Raw genomic sequence first — 22773 nt, forward strand, 5'->3', positions numbered from 1 at the left:
TTTCAAACCATTTTCATTAGTTTTTCATTCATTAAATCCTTCATTAAATCCTCCTTAATTCTGTTCTACTCTCTCTCAGTCTAGCTTTATTGGATCCTCCTTGGTTCTGAACCACTCTTTCTCTCTCGCTTGCTTTACTGGATCCTCATTAATTCTGAACCTCTCTCTCTCTCTCTCTCTCTCTTTATTCACAATTAATCTCTCTGCAACTACTACTTGCTGGATCTGAAAACTAGAGGTTGTGGATATGGCTTCTTCTTCTTCTTCTTGTTTTTCATCCGCTGCTGCTCTTGCTGATGCTGATGATACAAAAAAGTAAATGTTTTGGATATTATTTTGAAGGTGGAGAAAACAAACAAGCCCTTGTCGGAGGTTAGTCAATGTTTATTGATGTATTCTGTTTAAGGCTCTCTCTGTATAATTTGCTAATTAGTTTTTGTTAATTCCTTCGCTGGTGACCTGTCACCGGATGTCACTTTGTTTTGTTTGCATCTTTATCAATTGTCTTTCTTTTGACGTTTGGATTCAACGGTTCTCTTAACACAGGTTCTGAAAAAGCTTCGGTACAAAAGATTGGAAGAGAGAGCAAATGGAAAAAGCTTCAAGTAAATTCTGAACTAGTCTCTCTCTCCCCCCTCTTGCATCCTCTTAATTCGGTGCAACGTCGTAGTATTATTTCTCTCTAATTAACAATTAATCTCTCTGCAACTATGTCTTTTTGCTGGATCTGGAAATTAGATGTTATGGACATTGCTTCTTCTTCATCACCCGCTGCTGATAACCCCCCACGTCGAGAAAAGTATGATGTGTTTATCAGTTTCAGAGGCGAGGACACCCGCCTTGGTATTACCAGCCATCTACATGCTGCCTTACTTCAGAAGAAAATTGAAACCTACATCGATGACAAACTTAAGAGAGGAGAAGAAATCGGACCTGCCCTTCTAGAAGCAATCGAGAAATCCACCATTTCGGTGATCATTTTCTCACAAAACTATGCTTCTTCCACATGGTGTTTGGATGAGCTTGTGCATATACTAAAATGCAACAACAAAGAAGGCCGGATGGTTATACCCGTATTCTACGACATCGATCCATCTGATGTACGAAAACAGCACGGGAGTTATGCAGATGCATTTGCTGAACTTGAAAAACGATTCGCTAACAGTATCGACAAGGTGCACAAGTGGAGGGATGCTTTGACGACTGCAGCCAATCTATCTGGGTTTGATTATTCAAACAAATCCGGGTAACTTCCTCATTCTTTAACTTGTCTAAAGTTATAAATTTTCTTTAAACTTGTGACAGTTTGATTTGTGCTAAGATTTGGTAAAGCGTATTTAAGACTAACTATTGCTTTTCTACCTAATCATATACGTCTATACTCCAGGACGGAGGCAAATCTAATTCAGAAAGTTGTCGATCATATTTGGGCCAAAATGTGTTGCGAATCATCCTGCGATTTAAAGGGTTTTGTTGGAATTGAAAGCCGCATCGAGCAGATTGAATCGCTGTTAGGCATTCATTTACCGGACGCTTGCATCACTGTAGGTATTTGGGGCATGGGTAGTATTGGCAAGACCACCCTTGCCGAGGCTGTATTTCGCAGACACTCTTCTAAATTCGAAGCTTCTTGTTTTCTTAAGAATGTTAGGGAGAACTCAGAACAAGCAGGTGGACTATATCACTTGGAAAAAACACTTTTTAAGGAGATATTAAAGGAAGAAGTTTCTTTGCCCGTAGGGTCAACTTTTCAAGAAAGGCTCAGTCGTACAAAGGTCCTCATTGTTCTAGATGACGTGAGTGATTCATTGCAAATGGATCGTTTAGCTGGCGATCATCTCCGGTATGGCAGTGGAAGTAGAATCATTATCACAAGTAGAGATAGGGGCAAACTTGGGCTAACTGGTGAAGAGGCTAAGATCTACAAGGTCGAGGGATTAAAATCGGATGACGCTCTTCAGCTCTTCTGTTTGCGTGCTTTCAAGAATAACGGTGCTTGTAGAACAGATTTTAAGGAGTTGGCAAAAGAGGTGGTTGCTTATGCTGGACGCCTTCCTTTAGCTCTTACAGTTCTGGGGTCGTTGTTCTTCAATTGCAAGAGCAAAGAAGAATGGGAAGATGAATTCAACAAATTGAAACGATTTCCCTGTGAAGATATCCAGAAAGTGTTGAGAATAAGTTATGATAAATTGGGAGACAATGAAAAGGATATTTTTCTGGATATAGCATGTTTTCATAAAGGGAAGTCTGTGGTTAAGGTAAAACGAATGTTAGATGTTCGTGGATTCTTTGCGACATCTGGAATTAGAATTCTCATTGAGATGTCTCTCATATCAATTGATTCAAATTGGGGAATGGAAACCATAGAGATGCATGATTTGCTACAAGAAATGGGAAGGAAAATTGTTCAAGAACAAGGTATTAAAGATCCGGTAAACATAGTAGGTTGTTCAATGATGAGGATGTCTATCGTGTATTGAGGAGTAACAAGGTAAGAGCCAAATGCATTCAATTTTTTTCTTTTCTTTTTTTTAGAAAATAAAAATTACAAACTTGAGATGATAACACAACAAAGTAAAACTAATTTATAATAAAGAAGTGAGATTGTTAAAAGATGAATTTGATTGAATATTTATTGTGTTAGGAAGTGTTTGGAATATGAACAAATGTTTGTTTATTTAGACAAGTAGAGGAGGATACAATTATGTTGGATATTTGACTAGACTAAGACACTTGTACATGATTACCATCGCAAATACTCTTTGTTCCAAATGTGTGTTACATTTTAATATGTTTAATTGTTTATATTCACATTTAAACTTTCTTCTTATTCTTAGGAAACTCCATATGTTGAAGCCATACGGGTTAATTGGTATTATCATCAAATGCGACCATTGAAACATGCAGACTTCAAAAAGATGTCTAACCTAATAATGCTAATTGTGAATGGTGCCTCCGATTTGCTCGCTTCTCTAGACCTTCCTGATTCTCTTCGTTATCTTTACTGGTGGAATTATTCATTGAAATCTTTGTCGTCAAATTTTTGTCTGGAAAATCTAGTTGAGCTTCATATGCCACGTGGCAAAGTTAAGAAGCTTTGGAAAGAAGAGCAGGTATATTATATTATATGCCTATTTTAATTCTTGTATAAAATCTAGTGTAGAAATTATATTAATTCTTTATATTTCTATTTCATTTGTTGCAGATACTTGTCAACTTACAAGTTATCAATTTGGAGTATTGTGCATATCTAACTGAATTTCCAAATCTCTCTGGGAGTATAAAAATTGCGGAGATAAATCTCAGGGGCTGTAGAAGATTGGTTGAAATTCCTTCGTATTTTCAACATCTTGACAAGCTTACTCGTCTTAATCTTGGAGACTGCACCAGTATCAAGTATCTTCCAAAGATGCCAAGAAGTGTTCAATACTTGGATTTACAATGCACTGGTATAAAGGAGTTGCCTAAATCAGTTTGGTCTAACGAAAATATTTCTTACTTGAATTTAAGGCAATGCGAAGACCTTAAGAAACTTCCAAGCAGCAGGTGTAAGTTGAAAAATCTCGATCTCCATGGGTGCTTTAAATTTGAAAACTTTCCAGAGATTTTGGAGCCAACGGAACATTTGAAGTTCTTAAGTTTAAGTCAAACAGCAGTTACAGAGCTACCCTCATCAATCTGCAAGTTGAAATATCTTGAGAGTCTTGATCTCAGCAATTGCTCTAGATTTTCCAAATTCACTGAAATCTTGAAGCCAATGGAACATTTGAAGTCCTTAAGTTTAATTGGAACAGCAGTTACAGAGCTACCCTCATCAATCTGCGAGTTGAAATATCTTGAGAGTCTTCGTCTCAACAACTGATCTAGATTTTCCAAATTCCCTGAAATCTTGAAGCCAATGGAACATTTGGTGTCTCTTAATTTGGGGGGGACAGCTGTCGAAATGCTTCCTTCGTCTATTGGAAATCTAAAGAGGCTTCAAGATTTAGACCTTAGAGGCTGCGATCAACTTAAGGATGTCCCAACAAGTATCTACAGTTTAACCAATCTTAAACGTCTCAACTTTAATGGCTGTTGGAGACTTGAAAAATTGCCTTCCAGCTCTGTCGGTTTTCTCTCTTTAGAAGAACTAGATCTCAGCTTCAGCGGTATATTGAAAATACCAAAGCTCCCAGTGCTATGTAATGTTAAAGCTCGAGGCTGCTGGCAAATGAAGATGATGATCATGGGTCTGAAGTCAGTGGAACTGAAGATGATTCAAGTGATGAGTCTGAAGCAAATTAAAGTGATTAGGAAATTTTTTAAAGGCAAATTTGTACTTTGATAGCTCACTTGTCTGACCAAGAAATAAGACAACAAATAGGCAAGGCTTTTCTTATTATCTTTAAAACTTGATTTACCTTTATATCATAAACATAGACATTAATTAACACACCATGCCATGGCAAAGTAAAAATCTCACAACCAAGCGTGATAGTTTGAACATTCAACAAGACAAAAATATGCGATTGCTCAATGGCTGAACTGCAATGAGCAAAAAATATGAATGGCCCAATTGGACTAACACCGACAAAACTCAGTGTTCCTGTTTGCACCAAACAAAGATCAACGAAACAAATTTTATTAGAGAGGGTAAAAAATTACAGCAAATTAAGGCTGAAAAGAGAAAGGCACAGCCCCAGTTTAATAATACAATCATCGAATTTGTAACAACGATAAAACTATAGGCTTCAATAGGATTAGGAACATTCCAAAATTAAGGAGAAAAATTATACGTCGCACTACAAGCTGAAGGAAGAAAAGAATGAAGAAAAAGCGAGATGAATACACAAAGAAATGAAATACAAGATACATTACAAGTTCGATGGCTGAACTGCATTTTGACCCGGAAATATTCAATTTTCTCTCTTGCATCCAAGATTTCTATCTTCAAGTCTCTGGGATATTTGTTATGATTTGACACTTTCCAGGAAGTAACATGCACACATAACTTTGCTGCTCAAGATGAGAAAATTGGGGAAACATTAAAGTTCTAAGTACCTTTTTATCAGCTTCAGTTGCTTCTTTGAACTTTCAGTTCAGTGAGTTAACCTCCTCTGTACTCAGCTGATCTACAAGATGTTTCTTCAATTCTGGTACTCTGGGTTTCCGCTAATTGGCCTGCTGCTTTTCCTCAGCATGAGAAGGAGCAACTGTCTTCGGTGGCCTTCCTCCAGCTGGGGATGCCATGTGCCGAGCACCAGGACCAGGCATCAGTTGCTGTTGTTGAAAGCCTTTTAAAGTGAAAAATAAGAAACCATTCTCCATCAAAGGAAGACAACAACAACAACAACAACAAAGCCTTTTCCCACTAAGTGGGGTCGGCTATATGAATCCTAGAACGCCATTGCGCTCGGTTTTGTGTCATGTCCTCCGTTAGATCCAAGTACTCTAAGTCTTTTCTTAGAGTCTCTTCCAAAGTTGTCCTAGGTCTTCCTCTACCCCTTCGACCCTGAACCTCTGTCCCGTAGTCACATCTTCGAACCGGAGCGTCAGTCGGCCTTCTTTGCACATGTTCAAAATCACCGGAGCCGATTTTCTCTCATATTTCCTACAATTTCGGCTACTCCTACTTTACCTCGGATATCTTCATTCCCAATCTTATCCTTTCTCGTGTGCCCACACATCCCACGAAGCATCCTCATCTCCGTTACACCCATTTTGTGTACGTGTTGATGCTTCACCACCCAACATTCTGTGCCATACAACATCGCTAGCCTTATTGCCGTCCTATAAAATTTTCCCTTGAGCTTCAGTGGCCTACGACGGTCACACAACACGCCGGATGCACTCTTTCCATCCAGCTCGTATTCTATGGTTGAGATCTCCATCTAATTCTCCGTTCTCTTGCAAGATAGATCCTAGATAGCGAAAACGATCGCTTTTTGTGATCTTCGCTAGATTGCTCCGGTCATTAGTGTGGATAAGTATATAAATGGATAGAGATAGGAAAGCAAACACAAGATGTACGTGGTTCACCCAGATTGGCTACGTCCACGGAATAGAAGAGTTCTCATTAATTGTGAAGGGTTTACACAAGTACATAGGTTCAAGCTCTCATTTAGTGAGTACAAGTGAATGATTTAGTACAAATGACATTAGGAAATATTGTGGGAGAATGATCTCGTAATCACGAAACTTCTAAGTATCGGAGTGTGGTGTCGTCTTGACTTGCCTTATCTGTCTCATAGGTAGATGTGGCATCTTCTCTGGAAGTACTCTTCCTCCATCCAGGGGTGGTATCTTTAACTGGTGGAGATGCACAAGGTAATGTATCAATTTCACTTGAAGCTTACTTGTAGTTTCAGGCTTGGTCAAGCGCGATACAAACCATGTAGTAGGAGTCCCCCAAGTCGCCGAGCTAGGGGGTCTGCTGAAAGAGGTGACAGACAAAGTAAGCAATCAGAGCTCCGACTGATTGTTCACCTTCTCCCCATCTTGCAGCAGCATGAAGGATAAAGAGAAGAAAAATGAGAAGAGATGATATGAGATACTTTTGCTTTTGAAGAAGTAACTTTCCACATGCTTATTCTTGAACTGAGCTGGAGGGTTTTCTGGTTTCCTCCAGAGTATAAGGCCGACTGAAGAATTTGAGGGTCAAAACAAGTCCATCAAATCTAGAGTACGTTCCACCCTGCTGATATGGGATACTTTTGCTTTTGACAGAGTAATGAATGTATTGGCACGTGTGCTGTTACGCTTGTCTCCACATGCTTCCTTATATCCTTCGCACTTGCCCTATCTGTTCCTCAAGCAGATGCGGAATCTTCCCTGGAAACATAAGATGTTGAAGATGAGTACTCGAGAGCAATGCTAGGTAAGTAATCAGGTAAGGGGTTCCAGGCAGTCAGTTTCTGGCTGGAAGCTTGATTCCAAGTGCTGACTGATTGCTCTCTTTCTCCTTGTCTTGCAGGTAAAAACAAGGCCAAAAGAAAAGACAGGGAAAAAGCATGATATGGGATACTCTTGCTTTTAACCCTGATGATATGAGATATTCTTGCTCTAGTATAGCTTGTTTGCAGAGGTATTATCGGGGGGAAAGAAAGCTGAATATTTCGAAAGACTTCGTTGGGAGTGCCCTCTCAGATATGATGAAGGGTTGAGCATTTTTGCAGGTCTGCCTGTCCGTTGGGGATGGAGGTTGACATATATAGGAGTCTCCCTAACAACAAGTAGTAATGCTATTCCTTTACCCTGCTTGGTCATAGCACGGTAGTGGGAGCTGCCAGTTTCACATGTTTTAACTCTGTCAGAGCACTTTGAAAAAGTGGTCTGTGGTATCTGGCTCTCGAGATTCGGAGAACGATGCCTCTTCGATTTTTGAGAAAGCAATCATGCTGGGGGTATGACTCTCGAGATTCGGAGAGCAGTGTCTCTTCGATTTTTGAGGAAGTAATCATGTTGGGAGTCTGGCTCTCGAGATTCAGAGGGCGGTGCCTCTTCGATTTTGGAGCAAGCAATCTTGTTGGGAGTGTTGTCTCGAATGTGAGTAAAGGTTGGGCATGTTTGCTAGTCTACCTTGCCACGAAGCACAAAGGTTGACACACAGGGACTTTCCAATTATCCAGCAATGGTACTGTTCCTTTACCCTCTCTTCGATTTTGAGAAAGTAGTCATGTTGGGAGTCTGGCTCTCGAGATTCGGAGGACGGTGCCTCTTCGATTTTGGAGCAAGCAATCTTATTGGGATTGTTTTCTCGAATGTGAGTAAAGGTTGGGCATGTTTGCTAGTCTACCTTGCCACGAAGCACAGAGGTTGATACACAGGGACTTTCCAATTATCCAGCAGTGGTACTGTTCCTTTACAGTTGTGGGTAATAATATGGTAGCTAGACCTTCAAAATTTATGTGTCTAAACTTTTGTTAGTGCTGTTTCTTTGCTATTCTTTGCTATTCTTTTACCTTTCTTGATCAGAGCGATGTAGTGGGAGCTGCAAGCTTCACGTGCTCAACTTTGGCAGAGAACTTTGGCAAAGTTATTTGTGGTACCCATGAGCTATTGTTGCGTGTGGGAAGTGGGTGATTGAACAGTAAGATTCATGTGCTTTCTACTTCACCAGAAGTCTTCGACAGAATGCCCATAATTTCTGCAAAGCTGAGTGTGCGTGTGACAGGTGCTGACAAGGCTAGAAAAGTAGGTGCCTCTTCGATTTCTGAGATCGGCCCTCGTGGTCTCTGAGCAGCCCAGCTTTTGAGAAAGCGAGCGCCTCTTCGATTGATTCGGAGAACGATGCCTCATCGATTTTTGAGAAAGCAATCATGCTGGGGGTCTGGCTCTCGAGATTCGGGGAGCAGTGTCTCTTCGATTTTTGAGAAAGTAATCATGTTGGGAGTCTGGCTCTCGAGATTCGGATGGCGGTGCCTCTTCGATTTTGGAGCAAGCAATCTTGTTGGGAGTGTTTTCTCGAATGTGAGTAAAGGTTGGGCATGTTTGCTAGTCTACCTTGCCACGAAGCACAGAGGTTGACACACAGGGACTTTCCAATTATCCAGCAATGGTACTGTTCCTTTACCCTCTCTTCGATTTTTAAGAAAGTAGTCATGTTGGGAGTCTGGCTCCCGAGATTCGGAGGACGGTGCCTCTTCGATTTTGGAGCAAGCAATCTTATTGGGAGTGTTTTCTCGAATGTGAGTAAAGGTTGGGCATGTTTGCTAGTCTACCTTGCCACGAAGCACAGAGGTTGACACACAGGGACTTTCCAATTATCCAGCAGTGGTACTGTTCCTTTACCCTTGTGGGTAATAATATGGTAGCTAGACCTTCAAAATTTATGGGTCTAAACTTTGTTAGTGCTGTTTCTTTGCTATTCTTTTACCCTTCTTGGTCAGAGCGATGTAGTGGGAGCTGCAAGCTTCACGTGCTCAACTTTGGCAGAGTTATTTGTGGTACCCATGAGCTATTGTTGCGTGTGGGAAGTGGGTGATTGAACAGTAAGATTCATGTGTTTTCTACTTCCCCAGAAGTCTTTGACAGAATGCCCATAATTTCCGCAAAACTGAGTGTGCGTGTGACAGGTGCTGGCAAGGCTGGAAAAGGCTGGAAAAGTAGGTGCCTCTTCGATTTCTGAGATCGGCCCTCGTGGTCTCTGGGGAGCCCAGCTTTTGAGAAAGCGAGCGCCTCTTCGATTTTTGAGATCGGCCTTCGTGGTATTTGAGCAGCCCAACTTTTGAGAAAGCAAACGCCTCTTCGATTTCTGAGATCAACCCTCGTGATCTCTAAGCAGCCCAGCTTTTGAGAAAGCAAACGCCTCTTCGATTTCTGAGCAGGCGCCTCTTCGATTTCTGAAGCTTCGTCGAGTGCAGATTTTTATAGGGGATGGCATTAAGTTCCAAAGCACACTTGAATCTCCACCAGTAGAAGCTTCATTCTTGCACTTCTAAGATCTTGATTTGTCCGACCTCTTCTCTCTTCAACACCTTTGAAAATGTCTGGCCCCTCCGACCGTCGTTTTGACTTGAACCTTGTTGAAGAGGCAGCCCCGCCTTCTCCAGACAACATATGGCGCCCATCCTTCGTCTCCCCTACTGGTCCTCTTACCGTTGGGGATTCCGTGATGAATAATGATATGACCGCTGCGGTGGTGGCCAGGAACCTTCTCACTCCCAAAGATAACAGACTACTTTCCAAACGGTCTGATGAGTTAGCTGTTAAGGATTCGCTGGCTCTCAGTGTTCAGTGTGCAGGTTCTGTGTCTAATATGGCCCAACGCCTATTTGCTCGAACCCGCCAAGTTGAATCATTGGCGGCTGAAGTGATGAGTCTCAAACAGGAGATTAGAGGGCTCAAGCATGAGAATAAACAGTTGCACCGGCTCGCACATGACTATGCTACAAACATGAAGAGGAAGCTTGACCAGATGAAGGAAACTGATGGTCAGGTTTTACTTGATCATCAGAGATTTGTGGGTTTGTTCCAAAGGCATTTATTGCCTTCGTCTTCTGGGGCTGTACCGCGTAATGAAGCTCCAAATGATCAACCTCTGATGCCTCCTCCTTCTAGGGTTCTGTCCAGTACTGAGGCTCCAAATGATCCCCCTCCGGTGCCTTCTCTTTCTGGGGCTCTACCGACTGCTGAGACTTCTCCTAAGCAACCTTTGTGAAGGCTCCCTCTTGTGTGCTTATTTTGACTCATGTATATGTACATATTTGTAGCTTATCGGGGATATCAATAAATAAGCTTTCCTTCATTTCAACGTATTGTGTTAAATACACCAAAGCCTTCTTCGCTAAGTTCTTTGAATTTTCTTTTGTTAAAGCTTGTATGTTGAAGCTTTCTGAGTGGAGCATGTAGGTTGGGATAGTGTTCCCTTAATTTCCCAAGTGAGGAAAACTTCTCGGTTGGAGACTTGGAAAATCCAAGTCACTGAGTGGGATCGGCTATATGAATCTTAGAACACCATTGTGCTCGATCCTGTGTCATGTCCTTCGTTAGATCCAAGTACTCTAAGTCTTTTCTTAGAGTCTCTTCCAAAGTTTTCCTAGGTCTTCCTCTACCCCTTCGGCCCTGAACCTCTGTCCCATAGTCGCATCTTCTAATCGGAACGTCAGTAGGCCTTCTTTGCACATGTCCAAACCACCGTAACCGATTTTCTCTCATATTTCCTTCAATTTCGGCTACTCCTACTTTACCCCGGATATCCTCATTCCTAATCTTATCCTTTCTCGTGTGCCCACACATCCAACGAAGCATCCTCATCTCCGCTACACCCATTTTGTGTACGTGTTGATGTTTCACCGCCCAACATTCTGTGCCATACAGCATCGCCGGCCTTATTGCCGTCCTATAAAATTTTCCCTTGAGCTTCAGTGGCATACGGCGGTCACACAACACGCCGGATGCACTCTTCCACTTCATCCATCCAGCTTGTATTCTATGGTTGAGATCTCCATCTAATTCTCCGTTCTTTTGCAAGATAGATCCTAGGTAACGAAAACGGTCGCTCTTTGGTATTTCTTGATCTCCGATCCTCACCCCTAACTCGTTTTGGCCTCCATTTGCACTGAACTTGCACTCCATATATTCTGTCTTTGATCGGCTTAGGCGAAGACCCTTAGAGTCTCTTCCAAAGTTTTCCTAGGTCTTCCTCTACCCCTTCGGCCCTGAACCTCTGTCCCATAGTCGCATCTTCTAATCGGATGGTTTGTTTGTCGATGAATACCAGAAGTAGGTCTCCAGGCTACATTGCCAGCATTGGAGTAATTATTTGAAGGTTGAAAAAAATGGGATAAATCAAACATAACATTGCTTGGTAGCGCTGCTGGAAGAGGGCGTCCATCCCTAAACCGCTCCATCAAAGATAATGTGGCATGATGGGTATTCATTCTATCAATTTAATAGTATATATTTATGGATGTTTGTATGTCAATTGGCCAGCAAAAGATTACTCCCAATCACAAATAAAATTTTGTATCTACAAAATATCTATGGCATGTGTAAGTTTTTACCTCAAAATACGAACACATCATGCAAAGAATGAACATCCAGCAGCAAAGCATCTCGTAGAAAAATATGCTTCATTGAGCCTGTTATGTTCAGCAATTCAAGCTAATGAGAAAGTGCATTCATATAATCAATATTTAACATAATATGCCCCTGGTTATCATTTTATACGGAAATTCCTTAAGCAAAACAAGTATGCAGCTTCAAGAACCTATTTGTCGATATGATCCCGACCCAAGAACATTTCCCCTGTATGCGACAATCCTAACTACTCCATAGTCATCTTCTTATGCTGCAGGTTTTCACTACTGCACAATTCTACTGTAATAAACAATCCTTGATCAATCCTTGGGTCATATAACACATTTCTAAAGTCTGCTTACCACCTCAGTTCGAACGGATACACCAGAAGGTATATTAATGACCTCATAACATAACTCTCTCAACCTCACTAACTGTAGTATCTATTCCGCATTTATACTAACACGAAATAAAAATCTCAGCTTAGATAAGAGAATTAAGACATCCCGAACTCACATTTACCACCTCAACTACAATTAGACTACAAATTCAAAATCAATCTGATTCGGAACACAGTTCCACAACCATCAAGTCCCAATCAACCACTACAATTAAAAAAATATAATCATACACACATACATCCAATTATACATATATACACAAGCACATACATATATATATATAGAGTGAGAGAGAGAGAGAGTACCTGCGCAAGGACCTGTTTGGGGAGACCAGAGCCCTGGAAGAAATCGACGGCTTCATTGCCACTAATCCGGCCATCGCGGTCCAAATTGGCCCGTCGGAAATACGCGTCGAAGAGATCCACATGCGCCGATTGGTTCTGCGTCGACGCCATCGCCACGGTCGGATTGCGATTCGCGGAAGATCAGACCATGGAATCAATCGAGAGCGCCTCGCTCTCAAGCTGCCGTACGCGCGAGGAGCGGAGGAAGAATCAGAAAACCACGAATTCGGAGGACCAGGATTTGGTTGCCTTTCTTCTCCGATTCGGAAGAAAATCAGAAGACGACGGAGACACTGAGAGATGCCGATAGTTTGAGTTAGAAAAACGATTGTCGTTAATCAATTTTTTGTAACAAAAATGGTACTGTATTTGTTGTGATATTTCAAAATTGCCACTGGTCTTCATAAGCCCGGCCCATTAGGTACTACCACAACAAATACAATTTAGAAATCATAGTTGGTTAGCAAGTTTATGTTTTCGATTTGTCAACTTGTACAAAGTGGGGAAACAAAAACGTGCACATATAGAAAGGTACAAATTAATGCGAGATTGAGAAGGAAGCTACAATTTAGAAATCAGAGCCATTTGTTTGTCAGATATTTGATATGTTATAGTATCAAATTGTAAATCGCAACTATATATTTAGATAATTCGTCTAGAGAGAAAACCTAATTGATAATCTATACACACCTATATAGATTAACTACTCTTATCATGGCCAACAAGTAGCTTATGTCCAAGACGATGTTGTGTTCGCGTTTCGTCGATTTCACGTATTCTTCTTCTTTAAGGAGACGATCCATGATTAGTGTTCTAATATGATTATAAACCCTTTAAATAACTTCATTAGGTGGTACATGCATTTTGATTTATCCCTTCTGTGATCGCCTCAGTTTCGCTATTTAATTAGTCCCTGAAACTTCTTGCATTGCATGATGTGCATGGAAATGTCTATTAAATAAAAGAAGTTTTAACGAAACACTCCAGGTATTGTTTACTTTTAACGAAAAACCACATTTTTATCTTTTCCTGGTACTATTCACTACACCTTTATTTGTCATTTTTCATTAAAACTAAAGTTTTTTTTGAACTTTTCGTTAGTTTTCCATTAAACAAAACATTGGGGATCTTTGAAGTAGTACTATGTTTCGTATCAAAATCAAAGTACCGTCCTAATAATTGATGTAATTAGTAAACATTGACACATAATGTAATGCATTCTTAATTGGAGCTACAACCTCGTCTAGTTTCCATTTTTTTTATAAGTGTATATGTTAGTTTGGTGTATGTCGTCGGCCACTCTAGATTGAAGTGTGCAACTCTATTGTGGGAGCTTCTTTTGTTCTCAATTATAGCAAATGTCTCAATCATCGAGATGAATTTCTTGAATTTTATCAAGTACATGTCGATTTATGTGCTCCTAATTATTTTTTAGCATGAATAGTTGCACCTTCTTATTTGCAAATATTAAGAACAATTGCGCACATGTGCGTAAACTGTAGATTATGAATACATACATAACTAGAATTCTAATTGGATATTTGGTGTTACACCATAAATAATAAAGTTGAGAGCATTTTTTTAGTATACCAAAAACACCATATGATACAACAAGTATCATTTTCCGGAATACATATAATAAGTTACTATTAAAAGATAACTCTTGATTTGGTTAATATGAAAAGAAAAGGAAATTAGGGTATATTATTTTATATTAATATGAATATTACTTAATTATTTTGTCAGACATTTATCCATTAGCTGGTCGTGATTGGACTGAATAGTTGGCTCAATTAGGGGTGGGCAAACGGGCTCTGGACCCGCAGGTAGGGATGGGTATTGGCGGTTTGGAGCGGGTACGGGGCGGGTCCGTATTCTTTTTTATACAAAACGGGGCGGGACGGGACGGGTCCAAGTAAACAAAGGGGCGGGCCGGTTCCAATTTTCTGCAGTAGCGGGCCCCCGGCCCGAACCGTTTGCAAACCTCACATACTCTCAAATCTCTTTCACACACTCAAATCTCACAAACGCACACACATCTCAGCTTTCTGGAAGATTCACCCAAGTCCTCCCGAGTCCCTCCCTGCCGATCTCTCTCTCTCTTTCAGTCTTCCCTATCGATCTCTCTCTCCCAGAGTCCTCCCTATCCATTCGTCGATTCTCCCGAGTCCTCCCTCTCGATCTTTCTCTCACAGAGCCTTCCCTATCGATCTCTCTCTCCCAGAGTCCTCCTTCTCGATTCGTTGAGTCTCCCGAGTCCTCCTTAATGCTGTTCTACAATCTCTCAGTCTAGCTTTATTGGATCCTCCTTAGTTCTGAACCACTCTCTCTCTCTCTCGCTTGCTTTACTGGATCCTCCTTAATTCTGAACCACTCTCTCTCTCTCTATTCACAATTAAATTAATCTCTCTGCAACTACTACTTGCTGGATCTGAAAACTAGAGGTTGTGGATATGGCTTCTTCTTCTTCTTGTTTTTCATCCGCTGCTGCTCCTGCTGATGCTGATGATACAAAAAAGTAAATGTTTTGGATATTATTTTGAAGGTGGAGAAAACAAACAAGCCCTTGTCAGAGGTTAGTCAGTGTTTATTGATGTATTCTGTTTAAGGCTCTCTCTGTATTTTTTGTCATTTCTTTTCTTTTTACATAAGTTTAGGTGTTATGCTGCCATATAATTTGCTAATTAGTTTTTGTTAATTCCTTCGCTGGTGACCTGTCACCGGATGTCACTTTGTTTTGTTTGCATCTTTATCAATTGTCTTTCTTTTGACGTTTGGATTCAACGGTTCTCTTAACACAGGTTCTGAAAAAGCTTCGGTACAAAAGATTGGAAGAGAGAGCAAATGGAAAAAGAAAACAAGGAAGAGAACAGGAGAAAGAGGTCTCAAGTTGATTTTGCATCCTTTTTCGCATAGGCCTCTTCCTTTTTGTGTGGTGTTTTTTGGTATATGCATAATCTGATTTGTTTTTTCACTGGATGAAACATAACCAAAACATCACTCGCAGGAATCGATCAGAAGACGATGATGATACCGATTGTGAGGGGAGCAAAGCAAGGAGAAAAGGTTTGCATTATATCATTTTATGGTTTTCAAATACTAGTAGCTTTACATGCTGAGATGACGTTGTTCATATTAAGATTGCAAATATATGAATATCTTTCTTTAAATTATAGTGTTTTTAAAGATAATAGGTCCTATCATGTGCCCCATTTTCCACTTTCGTATCTCTCACTCGTTGATTTCTAGCCTTTGAAATTTTGTGCATGTAGTCAAAAGCCAATTCAAGTAAATTCTGAACTAGTCTCTCCCTCTCCCCCTCTTGCATCCTCTTAATTCGGTGCAACGTCGTAGTATTATTTCTCTCTAATTAATAATTAATCTCTCTGCAACTATGTCTTTTTGCTGGATCTGGAAATTAGATGTTATGGACATTGCTTCTTCTTCATCATCCGCTGCTGATAACCCCCCACGTCGAGAAAAGTATGATGTGTTTATCAGTTTCAGAGGCGAGGACACCCGCCTTGGTATTACCAGCCATCTACATGCTGCCTTACTTCAGAAGAAAATTGAAACCTACATCGATGACAAACTTCAGAGTGGAGAAGAAATCGGACCTGCCCTTCTAGAAGCAATCGAGAAATCCACCATTTCGGTGATCATTTTCTCACAAAACTATGCTTCTTCCACATGGTGTTTGGATGAGCTTGTGCATATACTAAAATGCAACAACAAAGAAGGCCGGATGGTTATACCCGTATTCTACGACATCGATCCATCTGATGTACGAAAACAGCACGGGAGTTATGCAGATGCATTTGCTGAACTTGAAAAACGATTCGCTAACAGTATAGACAAGGTGCACAAGTGGAGGGATGCTTTGACGACTGCAGCCAATCTATCTGGGTTTGATTATTCAAACAAATCCGGGTAACTTACTCATTCTTTAACTTGTCTAAAGTTATAAATTTTCTTTAAACTTGTGACAGTTTGATTTGTGCTCAGATTTGGTAAAGCGTATTTAAGACTAACTATTGCTTTTCTACCTAATCATATACGTCTATACTCCAGGACGGAGGCAAATCTAATTCAGAGAGTTGTCGATCATATTTGGGCCAAAATGTGTCGCGAATCATCCTGCGATTTAAAGGGTTTTGTTGGAATTGAAAGCCGCATCGAGCAGATTGAATTGCTGTTAGGCATTCATTTACCGGACGCTTGCTTCACTGTAGGTATTTGGGGCATGGGTGGTATTGGCAAGACCACCCTTGCCGAGGCTGTATTTCGCAGACACTCTTCTAAATTCGAAGCTTCTTGTTTTCTTAAGAATGTTAGGGAGAACTCAGAACAAGCAGGTGGACTAGATCACTTGGAAAAAACACTTTTTAAGGAGATATTAAAGGAAGAAGTTTCTTTGCCCGTAGGGTCAACTTTTCAAGAAAGGCTCAGTCGTACAAAGGTCCTCATTGTTCTAGATGACGTGAGTGATTCATTGCAAATGGATCGTTTAGCTGGCGATCATCTCCGGTATGGCAGTGGAAGTAGAATCATTATCACAAGTAGAGATAGGGGCAAACTTGGGCTAACTGGTGAAGAGGCTAAGATCTACAAGGTCGAGGTATTAAAATCGAATGACGCTCTTCAGCTCTTCTGTTTACGTGCTTTCAAGAATAATGGTGCTTGTAGAACAGATTTTAAGGAGTTGGCAAAAGAGGTGGTTGCTTATGCTGGATACGTTCCTTTAGCTCTTACAGTTCTGGGGTCGTTGTTCTTCAATTGCAAGAGCAAAGAAGAATGGGAAGATGAATTCAACAAATTGAAACGATTTCCCTGTGAAGATATCCTGAAAGTGTTGAGAATAAGTTATGATAAATTGGGAGACAATGAAAAGGATATTTTTCTGGATATAGCATGTTTTCATAAAGGGAAGTCTCTGGTTGAGGTAAAACGAATGTTAGATGTTCGTGGATTCTTTGCGCCATCTGGAATTAGAATTCTCATTGAGATGTCTCTCATATCATTTGATTCAAATTGGGGAATGGAAACCATAGAGATGCACGATTTGCTACAAGAAATGGGAAGGAAAATTGTTCAAGAACAAGGTATTAAAGATCCCGGTAAACAGAGTAGGTTGTTCAATGATGAGGATGTCTATCGTGTATTGAGGAGTAACAAGGTAAGAGCCAAATGCATTCAATTTTTTTCCTTTCTTTTTTTTAGAAAATAAAAATTACAAACTTGAGATGATAACACAACAAAGTAAAACTAATTTATAATAAAGAAGTGAGATTGTTAAAAGATGAATTTGATTGAATATTTATTGTGTTAGGAAGTGTTTGGAATATGAACAAATGATTGTTTATTTAGACAAGTAGAGCAGGATACAATTATTTTGGATATTTGACTCGACTAAGACACTTGTACATGATTACCATCGCAAATACTCTTTGTTCCAAATGTGTGTTACATTTTAATATGTTTAATTGTTTATATTCACATTTAAACTTTCTTCTTATTCTTAGGAAACTCCAAATGTTGAAGCCATACAAGTTAATTGGTATAATCTTCAAGAGCGACCATTGAAACATGCAGACTTCAAAAAGTTGTCTAACCTAATAATGCTAATTGTGAATGGTGGCTTCAAATTGACCGCTTCTCTAGACCTTCCCGATTCTCTTCGTTATCTTGAGTGGTGGTATTATCCAGTGGAATCTTTGCTGTTGAATTTTTGTTTGGAAAATCTAGTTGAGCTTCATATGCCTTATAGCAGAGTTAAGAAGCTTTGGAAAGAAGAGCAGGTATATTATATTATATGCCTATTTTAATTCTTGTATAAAATAAAGTGTAGAAATTATATTAATTCTTTATATTTCTATTTCATTTGTTGCAGATACTTGTCAACTTACAAGTGATTGATTTGGGGGACTGTTCAAATCTAACTGAAGTTCCAAATCTCTCTGGGAGTCTAAAAATTGTGAAGATAAATCTCCGGGCCTGTGGAAGTTTGGTTGAAATTCCTTCGTATTTTCAACATCTTGACAAGCTTACTCATCTTAATCTTAGAAACTGCAAGAGTCTCAAGTATCTTCCAGAGATGCCAGGAAGTCTTCAATACTTAAATTTAGAATACAGTGGTATAAAGGAGTTGCCTGAATCAGTTTGGTCTAACAAAAATATTTCTTACTTGAATTTAAGGGCATGCAAAGACCTTCAGAATAATCCAAGCAGCAGGTGTAAGTTGAAAAATCTCGTGGAACTTGGTCTTGATTATTGCTTTAAATTTGAAAACTTCCCAGAGATTTTGGAGCCAATGGAACATTTGAAGTCCTTAAGTTTAATTCAAACAGCAATTACAGAGCTACCCTCATCAATCTGTAAGTTGAAATATCTTGAGAGTCTTGATCTCACCAGGTGCTATAGATTTTCCAAATTCCCTGAAATCTTGAAGCCAATGGAACATTTGGTGTCTCTTTGTTTGGAAGAGACAGCTGTCGAAATGCTTCCTTCGTCTATTGGAAATCTAAATGGGCTTCAAGATTTAAACCTTAGTCTCTGCTATCAACTTAAGGATGTCCCAACAAGTATCTACAGTTTAACCAATCTTAAACGTCTCAACTTTCCATACTGTAGGAGACTTGAAAAATTGCCTTCCAGCTCTGTCGGTTTTCTCTCTTTAGAAAAACTAGATCTCAGCTACAGCCGTATATTGGAAATACCAGCAAGCATCAAACAAGCTTCTCGGTTGTCTATACTCTACTTATTCAACTGCGAGCGGCTTCAATCTATACCAGAGCTCCCAGTGCTATGTAATGTTAGAGCTGAAGGCTGCAGGTCGCTGAAGATAGTGTCAAGTTCAAGGACAGCACTCAGAAAAGGTTGGGATAAACCTAATTATCGTTACAGAGTTTTTATTAATTGCCCAAAATTGGATAATAATTCAAGGAGCAACATAATGGATGAAGCACAGATTACAATTATGCGAATGGAAACTGTTGCGCCATTTAAGGACTATGTGTTGCCTTATAATCCCTGGCCTCAGATTAACATTGCATGTCCAGGAAAAGAAATTCCAAATTGGTTCAGCTATCAAAATGAGGGATCTTCAGTAGACATCGAGCTTTCTCCATATTGGTTTCGAACAGGTTTATTTGGTTTCGCTCTCTCTGTTGTTCTTTCTGGGTTTATTTGGTATCCCCGCCGGAGGGTAAGAGCTAATTTCATTGTCAAATTCATGGGTGAAAGCCATGAACTGTTCAGTTCTAAGTACATTATCCCAGACTCCTATGACGGCCAACATCACGTGCATGTGTGGAATGAGGCCTTTAGAAGTGAGGAGGTAGGAAAAAACTGCTCCCCTGATATTTACAAACTTGCCAAAGAGGCCTCTGTTGTCTTCTGCCTGGTGGATCGTGAAGGACGAACTGCTTCTGCTTCCTCTGTGAAGGTGGAAAGCTGTGGTATATGCCCATTGTATGCCGAAGATGCTGAGAAATTCAAAATTGGTCATGTGTTCATGTCGAGGGGACCAAAAGTAGAAGAAGAAACAAGACAAGATGATTCCAAAGGTGGTGGATCAGGAGATGAGCCTCAAGTTAGTGGATCAAGTCATGAGTCTGAAGCAAATGAAAGTGATGATCATGGGTCTGAAGTCGGTGGAACCGAAGATGATTCAAGTGATGATCATGGGTCTGAAGTTGGTGCAACCGAAGATGATTCAAGTGACGATCATGGGTCTGAATTCAGTGGAACTGAAGATGATTGGGACTTTTAATCCAACAATCTTAAGCATCATTATCCAATGGAATTAGGAAAAACTTTTAAGGCAAATTTGTACTTTGATAGCTCACTTATCTGACCAAGAAATAAGACAACAAATAGGCAAGGCTTTTATTATTTTGGTATTGTTTATGCTTTATACATTAAAGCGCTAGTTATGGACAAGTGTATAATAGCCTATTTGTTATCTTTAAAACTTGATTTACCTTTATATCATAAACATAGACATTAATTAACACACCATGCCAGGGCAAAGTAAAAATCTCACAACCAAGAGCAATAGTTTGAACATTCAACAAGACAAAAATATGCGATTGCTCAATGGCTGAACTGCAATGAGCAAAAAATATGAATGGCCCAATTGGACTAACACCGGCAAAACTCAGTGTTCCTGTTTGCACCAAACAAAGATCAACGAAACAAATTTTATTAGAGAGGGTAAAATATTACAGCAAATTAAGGCTGAAAAAAGAAAGGCACAGCCCCAGTTTAATAATACAATCATCGAATTTGTAACAACGATAAAACTATAGGCTCTTTGCTTCAATAGGATTACGAACATTCCAAAATTAAGGAGAAAAATTATACGTCGCACTACAAGCTAAAGGAAGAAAAGAATGAAGAAAAAGCGAGATGAATACACAAAGAAATGAAATACAAGATACATTACAAGTTCGATGGCTGAACTGCATTTTGACCTGGAAATATTCAATTTTCTCTCTTGCATCCAAGATTTCTATCTTCAAGTCTCTGGGATATTTGTTATGATTTGACACTTACCAGGAAGTAACATGCACACATGACTTTGCTGCTCAAGATGAGAAAATTGGGGAAACATTAAAGTTCTAAGTACCTTTTTATCAGCTTCAGTTGCTTCTTTGAACTTTCAGTTCAGTGAGTTAACCTCCTCTGTACTCAGTTGATCTACAAGATGTTTCTTCAATTCTGGTACTCTGGGTTTCCGCTAATTGGCCTGCTGCTTTTCCTCAGCATGAGAAGGAGCAACTGTCTTCGGTGGCCTTCCCCCAGCTGGGGGTGCCATGTGCCGAGCACCAGGACCAGGCATCAGTTGCTGTTGTTGAAAGCCTTTTAAAGTGAAAAATAAGAAACCATTCTCCATCAAAGGAAGACATGTTTCAAAAAATAAAAGTGATTTGTTTGTGGATGAATACCAGAAGCAGGTCTCCAGGCTACATTGCCAGCATTGGAGTAATTATTTGAAGGTTGAAAAAAATGGGATAAATCAAACATAATATTGCTTGGTAGCACTGCTGGAAGAGGGCGTCCCTCCCTAAACTGCTCCATCAAAGAGAATGCGGCATGATGGGTAGTCATTCTATCAATTTAATAGTATATATTTATGGATGTTCGTATGTCAATTGGCCAGCACAAGATTACTACCAATCACAAATAAAATTTTGTATCTACAAAATACCTATGGCATGTGTAAGTTTTTACATCAAAATACGAACACATCATGCAAAGAATGAACATCCAGCAGCAAAGCATCTCGTAGAAAAATGTGCTTGATTGAGCCTGTTATGTTCAGCAATTCAAGCTAATGAGAAAGTGCATTCATATAATCAATATTTAACATAATATGCCCCTGGTTATCATTTTATACGGAAATTCCTTCAGCAAAACAAGTATACAGCTTCAAGAACCTATTTGTCGATATGATCCCGACCCAAGAACATTTCCTCTGTATGCGACAATCCTAACTACTCCATAGTCATCTTATGCTGCAGGTTTTCACTACTGCAAAATTCTACTGTAATAAACAATCCTTGATCAATCCTTGGGTCATATAACACATTTCTAAAGTCTGCTTACCATCTCAGGTCGAACGGATGCACCAGAAGGTATATTAATGACCTCATAACATAACTCTCTCAACCTCACTAACTGTAGTATCAATTCCGTATTTATACTAACACGAAATAAAAATCTCAGCTTAGATAGACATCCCGAACTCACATTTACCACTTCAACTACAATTAGACTACAAATTCAAAATCAATCTGATTCGGAACACAGTTCCACCACCATCAAGTCCCAATCAACCACTACAATTACAAAAATATAATCATACACACATACATCCAATTATACATATATACACAAGCACATGCATATATATATATATATATATAGAGAGAGAGAGAGAGAGAGTACCTGCGCAAGGACCTGTTTGGGGAGACCAGAGCCCTGGAAGAAAGCGACGGCTTCATTGCCACTAATCCGGCCATCGCGGTCCAAATCGGCCCGTCGGAAATACGCGTCGAAGAGATCCACATGCGCCGATTGGTTCTGCGTCGACGCCATCGCCACCGTCGGATTGCGATTCGCGAAAGATCAGACCATGGAATCAATCGAGAGCGCCTCGCTCTCAAGCTGCCGTACGCGTGAGGAGCGGAGGAAGAATCAGAAAACCACGAATTCGGAGGACCAGGATTTGGTTGCCTTTCTTCTCCGATTCGGAGGAAAATCAGAAGACGACGGAGACACGGAGAGATGCCGATAGTTTGAGTTAGAAAAACGATTGTCGTTAATCCATTTTTTGTAACAAAAATGGTACTGCATTTGTTGTGATATTTCAAAATTGCCACTGGTCCTCATGAGCCCGGCCCATTAGGTACTACCACAACAAATACAATTTAGAAATCAGAGTTGGTTAACAAGTTTATGTTTTCGATTTGTCAACTTGTACAAAGTGGGGAAACAAAAAACGTGCACGTATAGAAAGGTACAAA

General features: G+C 40.0%; 4 protein-coding genes and 1 pseudogene across 23 annotated transcripts in view; 2 read left to right on the top strand and 3 right to left on the bottom strand.

Moving 5' to 3' along the window:
* The window catches only part of LOC126621406 (uncharacterized), a 92393-nt gene extending 81213 nt beyond the window's left edge, over positions 1 to 11180 (bottom strand). Inside the window, exon 1 of the mRNA XM_050289920.1 lies at positions 10131 to 11180. Coding sequence (XP_050145877.1) covers positions 10399 to 11055 — 657 coding nt within the window. The 5' untranslated portion in view covers positions 11056 to 11180 and the 3' untranslated portion in view covers positions 10131 to 10398. The remainder of the gene's footprint in view (positions 1 to 10130) is intronic.
* The window catches only part of LOC126621394 (transcription termination factor MTERF6, chloroplastic/mitochondrial-like), a 35738-nt pseudogene that overhangs the window by 11301 nt on the left and 1664 nt on the right, over positions 1 to 22773 (bottom strand).
* Positions 1 to 22773, top strand: part of LOC126621396 (pentatricopeptide repeat-containing protein At4g38150-like) — a 35372-nt gene that overhangs the window by 9396 nt on the left and 3203 nt on the right. The gene's annotated exons all lie outside the window — the stretch shown is intronic.
* LOC126621363 (disease resistance protein RPV1-like) lies at positions 25 to 20256 on the top strand. 11 transcript variants are annotated; one of them, XM_050289831.1, is made up of 7 exons: positions 25 to 372; positions 15046 to 15126; positions 15252 to 15310; positions 15667 to 16174; positions 16316 to 17420; positions 17767 to 18042; positions 18135 to 20256. In XM_050289831.1, exons 2-7 carry the CDS (start codon positions 15089 to 15091, stop codon positions 20013 to 20015), a joined length of 3867 nt encoding a protein of 1288 aa, XP_050145788.1. In that variant the 5' UTR covers positions 25 to 372; positions 15046 to 15088; the 3' UTR covers positions 20016 to 20256. The 11 variants fall into 11 exon arrangements, with proteins under 11 accessions (XP_050145788.1, XP_050145798.1, XP_050145796.1 ...); XM_050289840.1 differs by lacking the exons at positions 15046 to 15126; positions 15252 to 15310; positions 15667 to 16174 and adding exons at positions 547 to 620; positions 739 to 1246; positions 1388 to 2258 and having other exon boundaries at positions 27 to 372; positions 17187 to 17420; XM_050289838.1 differs by lacking the exons at positions 15046 to 15126; positions 15252 to 15310; positions 15667 to 16174 and adding exons at positions 547 to 605; positions 739 to 1246; positions 1388 to 2258 and having other exon boundaries at positions 27 to 372; positions 17187 to 17420.
* LOC126621422 (uncharacterized) lies at positions 4602 to 22654 on the bottom strand. Of its 10 annotated transcripts, none has more exons than XR_007622930.1 (4): positions 22196 to 22647; positions 21193 to 21316; positions 20905 to 21106; positions 4602 to 5060 (listed from the first exon to the last, which is right to left on the bottom strand). XR_007622930.1 is itself a non-coding variant. In XM_050289941.1 (3 exons), exons 1-3 carry the CDS (start codon positions 22343 to 22345, stop codon positions 5152 to 5154), a joined length of 339 nt encoding a protein of 112 aa, XP_050145898.1. In that variant the 5' UTR covers positions 22346 to 22654; the 3' UTR covers positions 4602 to 5151. The 10 variants fall into 10 exon arrangements, 7 of the variants coding, with proteins under 7 accessions (XP_050145898.1, XP_050145896.1, XP_050145900.1 ...); XR_007622931.1 differs by having other exon boundaries at positions 4602 to 5040; positions 20874 to 21106; XR_007622932.1 differs by lacking the exon at positions 4602 to 5060 and adding an exon at positions 20266 to 20411 and having other exon boundaries at positions 20874 to 21106.

This window comes from Malus sylvestris, chromosome 5 (genome assembly GCF_916048215.2).
Source record: "Malus sylvestris chromosome 5, drMalSylv7.2, whole genome shotgun sequence".
Taxonomy (NCBI): domain Eukaryota; kingdom Viridiplantae; phylum Streptophyta; class Magnoliopsida; order Rosales; family Rosaceae; genus Malus; species Malus sylvestris.

Excerpts from the sequence above, each read along its gene's own strand:
- LOC126621363 (XM_050289831.1), top strand. The coding sequence starts at position 15,089 with ATGGAAAAAGAAAACAAGGAAGAGAACAGGAGAAAGAG. Across the intron at positions 15,127-15,251 it reads GAAGAGAACAGGAGAAAGAG|GAATCGATCAGAAGACGATG; the intron begins GTCTCAAGTTGA and ends CATCACTCGCAG. Across the intron at positions 17,421-17,766 it reads GTGTATTGAGGAGTAACAAG|GAAACTCCAAATGTTGAAGC; the intron begins GTAAGAGCCAAA and ends TCTTATTCTTAG.
- LOC126621422 (XM_050289939.1), bottom strand. The coding sequence starts at position 22,345 with ATGGCGTCGACGCAGAACCAATCGGCGCATGTGGATCTCTTCGACGCG. Across the intron at positions 21,317-22,195 it reads CCAAACAGGTCCTTGCGCAG|TTTAGGGAGGGACGCCCTCT; the intron begins GTACTCTCTCTC and ends TTGATGGAGCAG. Across the intron at positions 5,274-21,192 it reads AGCCTGGAGACCTGCTTCTG|GCTTTCAACAACAGCAACTG; the intron begins GTATTCATCCAC and ends TCACTTTAAAAG.